The 5,654-nt window shown below is 44.3% G+C and overlaps 1 protein-coding gene, 1 non-coding gene and 1 pseudogene across 2 annotated transcripts; 2 read left to right on the top strand and 1 right to left on the bottom strand.

The window, feature by feature from the left end:
* Positions 1-568, top strand: LOC123500802 (histone H2A). Its single transcript, XM_045249408.1, has one exon. The coding sequence runs from the start codon at positions 33-35 to the stop codon at positions 402-404; it is 372 nt and encodes a 123-aa protein (XP_045105343.1). The 5' UTR covers positions 1-32; the 3' UTR covers positions 405-568.
* A 1,480-nt stretch (positions 569-2,048) lies between these two features.
* LOC123500805 lies at positions 2,049-2,474 on the bottom strand (annotated as a pseudogene).
* A 591-nt stretch (positions 2,475-3,065) lies between these two features.
* LOC123500806 lies at positions 3,066-3,184 on the top strand. Its single transcript, XR_006673465.1, has one exon. It is a non-coding gene; the product is annotated as a 5S ribosomal RNA (ribosomal RNA).
* Positions 3,185-5,654: the final 2,470 nt, after the last annotated feature.

The raw sequence follows: 5,654 nt of genomic DNA, 5'->3' as shown, positions 1-5,654 counted from the left end.
TTAATCCCACCTACTACCCACCACTACTCGCCATGTCCGGACGCGGCAAAGGAGGAAAGGTGAAGGGAAAGTCAAAGTCCCGTTCCAGCCGTGCTGGACTCCAGTTCCCGGTCGGCAGGATTCATCGCCTCCTGAGGAAGGGCAACTACGCCGAGCGAGTGGGGGCTGGCGCCCCCGTGTACCTTGCAGCGGTCATGGAGTACCTGGCCGCCGAAGTCCTCGAGCTTGCCGGCAACGCCGCCCGCGACAACAAGAAGACTCGCATCATCCCGCGTCACCTGCAGCTGGCCATCCGGAACGACGAGGAACTTAACAAGCTCCTCTCCGGGGTCACCATTGCACAGGGTGGCGTGCTGCCAAACATTCAGGCTGTGCTCCTTCCCAAGAAGACCGAGAAGAAGTAAATCCTCTCCTCCTCAATATCATCACCAACAAGTATATACATCCGGCTCCTCTTCGGAGCCACACATTGACACATCTAGAGAATTGAATAGACTATAGTGTTAACCATGATATTAATAATAATGATGGTATATATTTTTTTGATAATGAATGATAGAAATGCTAATGGTAGAATTTTTTTCTCTTTATTTTTTTGTTCCGGCCTGCAGCGCTGCAAAAAAAAAAAAAAAAAAAAAAAAAAACGCCTTGCGCTGAGCAAATTATGGGATTAGGGCCCGTGTGTCAATGAGGACCTTGCTTCCCGCACACGCCCCTCTCTGTCTTGCTCTCTTGCTTCCCTCCTGGCTGGTAGGTAGCTAGCGGGACAGGGATCAATTAACGCGGTCGGTCACTTTGACCTGTGATCTCACTCGGCAGTCATCCAAGAGATGCGGATTAAACGTTGTCAAGTATTGCTGTGTTTGCAAAAAAAACAAACAAACAATGCGAAATATGTTCAAAGATAAACAAGAAGCTTACTCCAACTTGCCTTTTCTTTTTCTTTTTTTTTCTTTTCTTTTCTTTTAGAGCATCACAATGTATATAATACAACACCGTTCAATTACCAAGTATTAAGTACCTACCTGACTTAAGGTGCGTATTGGTGCGTGCAAGTGTCCCCCCTCTCTTGCTTCCCTCCTGGCTGGTAGGTGGTAGGTAGGGACAGGGAGGGAGGGAGTGAGTGAGTGACCCATGGATTAACGCTTTCACTTTGACCTGTGATCTCACTCGGCGGTCATCCCCGAGAGGAGGGCGCGCGGATCAAACGATGTCAAGTATTGCTGTGTTTGTTTGCAAAAACAATGCAAAATATATTTAAAGATAAACAGAAACTCTCCAACTTTTTTTTTTTTTTTTTTTCTTTAAGGTGTGCGTATTGGAGTGTGACAGCGCTGCAGGCCGGAAAATTCCCGGCAGGAACAAAAAAAAAAAAAAAAAACCTAAAAGATCTCCATACAAGTAAGCGGTCAGACCATAGTGGATAAGGTGGTGGACGTGGGATCGGGCAGACAGACAGACGTTCACGCGTCGGCTCGAAAGAATCACACCACACACCGTTTTGAAGGTATGTCAGTCGGCGAGGGGGATTTAATGAAAGGTACCTACCTACCTACATGTCACCGCGGTACCCAGGTTCTATCTAGGTGGCTACACCAAAGATGATGATGATGATGATGATGATGATGATGCGCTTCGGTGTTGATATGGACCCTCCCTCCTTGTATGGGTACCACTATAAAGAAATAAAATTGCCTGCGCCACTAATGGGCGGAAGCTTAACAAACAAACAAACAAACAGCACCTGTAGCAGCGGTTGGTGTCTGACCTCACATCACTTAGTTGATAATCCTTTCTCTTTCATTTGATTTACCTTTGAGTGATAAAACAGAGAGGAAAACAAATAGAAAGAAAGGAAAAGAAAAAAGAAAGAAAAGGAAAAAAAAAAAAAAAAAAAAACACACACAAATTGTAGTAATGACGTAAAGAGTAGGGACAACACTTTTACTTGGAACAACCATAGTCCTAGTAGTGTTAGTCTATAACTTTTCCTTCTCTTCATTTGTGTGGACCTATAAAAGGTCCGGGATATGTTGACTCTTTTCTTATGGTGCTTTTGCAGTTGCTGTTGTTGACACCAAATTCCAGACACCAGATTTAACCGCCAAATCCGTAGAGGGTACGTCCCTGACGCTTGAGGGCGTAGACGACGTCCATGGCAGTGACGGTCTTGCGCTTGGCGTGCTCGGTGTAGGTGACGGCATCCCTGATGACGTTCTCGAGGAACACCTTTAGCACCCACGAGTCTCCTCGTAGATGAGACCGGAGATGCGCTTGACGCCGCCTCGGCGAGCCAACCGACGGATAGCGGGCTTGGTGATGCCCTGGATGTTGTCACGCAAAACCTTACGGTGACGCTTGGCTCCTCCCTTTCCAAGTCCCTTGCCTCCCTTGCCGCGGCCAGTCATGGTGACAGATGATGAGGCGCTGCTGCGAGTAGTAGTAGTAGTAGTAGTGATACGATGTCTCGCTCACGAGTGTGACTCGCATTTTTGCCTCGCGGTAATATATATATGGAGCAGGTGCCTTCCCGGTTGTAGTAGGGTAACAATATTTCCTGTTTTTCCCACTTGATCCAACATCGCTGGGTCATACGAACACGGTCTCCGTCTCGTCGTTGACCCTCGGACCACGCATCCGAGACGTACAACCGAGAGGCAAGCAAGAAAACGGCGTAAAACCAAATAATATCGAGTCGGAGGAGGTGCCAGATTTTCCAGCCAGCGGCATGCATGCAGCGAGCAACAAGCCAACCAGCCAGCCAGCCACAGAGGAGGCAGACTGAGTCTGTGTCAGAATAATAATAATAATAATAATAATAATAATAATAATAAGAAGAAGAAGAAGAAGAAGAAGAAGAAGAAGAAGAAGAAGAAGAAGAAGAATGAGAGAGACAGACAGACAGACAGACAGACAGACAGACAGACAGACTGACAGAGATTAATCCAATAGGGAAACGATATTAAACCAAGAAACACCTAGAAAGGACTTGATTCACAGGGTATACGGAGTATAGTAGGGCAAGCCAGGAAGAATTTAAAGGGGCCTAAAATCTCACATCGAGTGCCAACGACCACACCACGTTGAACACACCGCTTCTCGTCCGATCAGCGAAGTTAAGCAACGTTGGGTCCGGTTAGTACTTGGATGGGTGACCGCCTGGGAACACCAGATGTTGTTGGCATTCCATTATTTTTCATTTATCTATTTATTTATTTATTTTTATTATTATTATTATTATTATTATTAATAATAATAATAATAATAATAATAATAATAATAATAATAATAATAAGAAGAAGAAGAAGAAGAAGAAGAAGGTTTGATTTGTCTATTCTTATATTGTTTTACCTGCTTATTTTATTCTTTGTTAATTCATCCATTTATTCTTGTACTACCTCGTGCCTGGATTACCAGACAAAACTGTGTATTCTAAACACACATGAATAGGAGAGGACTCGAACTGACATTTTTTTTCTCTCCTATAGAGAAATTGCATCGAACCGCTAGCCTAGCTTGGTGCCGGGGGAGGGGGGATAAGAATGACCACCTGCACGGACGTGTGCTGTGCTCTGTCGAGCTTGGATATTAACCATTGAAGTCTGAAGAAGAAGGAAAAAAAAAAAAAAAAAAACCTAGAAAGTCACTGCAGCGGCTGTGGGAGGAGGAAAGACGCAAGCCGTCAGACTAACCGTGACACACGACACGCTAATAAATACGCACACTATAGTCTGACCATTTTTATGAAGATCACTTAGGCGTTGGCGTTTTTGGGGATTTTCCTGCCTGCGGCGCTGTCACACGTGTACCAATACGCGCCCCAAGTCAGGTACTTAATACTTTTTAACTGAATGGTGTTGTAGTACATATACATTGTGATGCTCTAAAGAGGCAAGTTAGAGGAATTTGTGTTTATTTTTAAATAAATTTTGCATTGGTTTTGCAAACGCAACAACAATGCTTGACAACGTTTCCTCCGAGCGTTGTCACATCCTTCTGGGTGACCGAGTGAGGTCACAGGTCAAAGTGACCGTGTTAATCCATGGTGTGTGGGGAGCAAGGTTATCATTGACACATAGGCTCTAATCCCTTAATTTGCCCAGCAACGCCGCAGGCCGGGAAATTCCCAAAAATGGCAACGTCTAAGTGATCTTCACACTATAATAATCTGATTAACAATTTGTCTTGGCCATGTTGCAGTGGGTATTTGGTGAATGAAATGATCGATTGCTATCTTTACATCATCCATCCATCCTAATTTGACCTTAGAATCTAAAATGGTTGCTTTGCTGATGTCATTCAGGTATATTTGAGAAATCATATTCTTTGTATGTAAAATATAATGTTTTTTTTTTTTTTGTGGATCGTAGTTGCTAAAGTGTGTCTGTGTATATATTAGGATTTTCATGCTATATGTTGGTGGCCCTTGCATTTGAAATAATTATATTGTGAAATTGTCAACTTTTTTTTTTTTTCGGTAGGGGCTAATGTATGCAATGTTTCTGCTAATTTATGGAAATTTTATGCAAATTAGCCAAATCAAATTGGGGGTCGATAATGGGGGGGACGCGCGAAAATCACTCCATTTTCTAATTTTGCGATTTATGCACATATCCGGTAAAATCATGTAAACGGGAAAAAAAAAAAAAAAAAAAAAAAAAAAAAAAAAAAAAAAAAAAAATCGTTTAGAATTGTCGGTGGGATCCTTCTGTCCCTCTCTTCTCTCTCTCTCTCTCTCTCTCTCTCTCTCTCTCTCCTTGTGTGTGTGTTAACACTGCATGTAATTCACTGTTTGATCTGCTGCAGTCTCTGACGAGACAGCCAGACGTTACCCTACGGAACGAGCTCAGAACTCATTATTTCCGATCTTCGGATAGGTCTGAGACCAGGCACACACCACACACCGGGACAACAAGGTCACAACTCCTCGATTTACATCCCGTACCTACTCACTGCTAGGTGAACAGGGGCTACACGTGAAAGGAGACACACCCAAATATCTCCACCCGGCCGGGGAATCGAACCCCGGTCCTCTGGCTTGTGAAGCCAGCGCTCTAACCCCTGAGCTACCGGGCCGTGTGTGTGTTTCACTGTTTGATCTGCTGCAGTCTCTGACGAGACAGCCAGACGTTACCCTACGGAACGAGCTCAGAGCTCATTATTTCCGATCTTCGGATAGGCCTGAGACCAGGCACACACCACACACCGGGACAACAAGGTCACAACTCCTCGATTTACATCCCGTACCTACTCACTGCTAGGTGAACAGGGGCTACACGTGAAAGGAGACACACCCAAATATCTCCACCCGGCCAGTGTGTGTGTGTGTGTGTGTGTGTGTGTGTGTGTGTGTGTGTGTGTGTGTGTGTGTGAGAGAGAGAGAGAGAGAGAGAGAGAGAGAGAGAGAGAGAGAGAGAGAGAGAGAGAGAGAGAGAGAGAGAGAGAGAGAGAGAGAGAGAGAGAGAGAGAGAGAGAGAGAGAGAGCATTGTTGTAGCCAAGATGTCTCAGGGATTTCGCCGTGTCAGGTCACTCACCACTCCTTTTCCTAACTAAATGAATATTGAAAATAAAAAAACTTTTCGCGTAACAATTCTTCATAAACCACGTACTGTACATACATATATCTATGATAAATTTACATTATATCCTTTCC

Source organism: Portunus trituberculatus, unplaced genomic scaffold (assembly GCF_017591435.1).
Source record: "Portunus trituberculatus isolate SZX2019 unplaced genomic scaffold, ASM1759143v1 PGA_scaffold_490__1_contigs__length_16601, whole genome shotgun sequence".
NCBI classification, from domain to species: Eukaryota; Metazoa; Arthropoda; class Malacostraca; order Decapoda; family Portunidae; genus Portunus; species Portunus trituberculatus.
The sequence above is the reverse complement of the archived record's forward strand: the minus strand, read 5'-3'. Positions and strand labels throughout refer to the sequence as shown.

What these genes read in the sequence shown, in the direction of transcription:
- LOC123500802 (XM_045249408.1), top strand. Translation starts at nt 33, where the DNA reads ATGTCCGGACGCGGCAAAGGAGGAAAGGTGAAGGGAAAGTCAAAGTCC.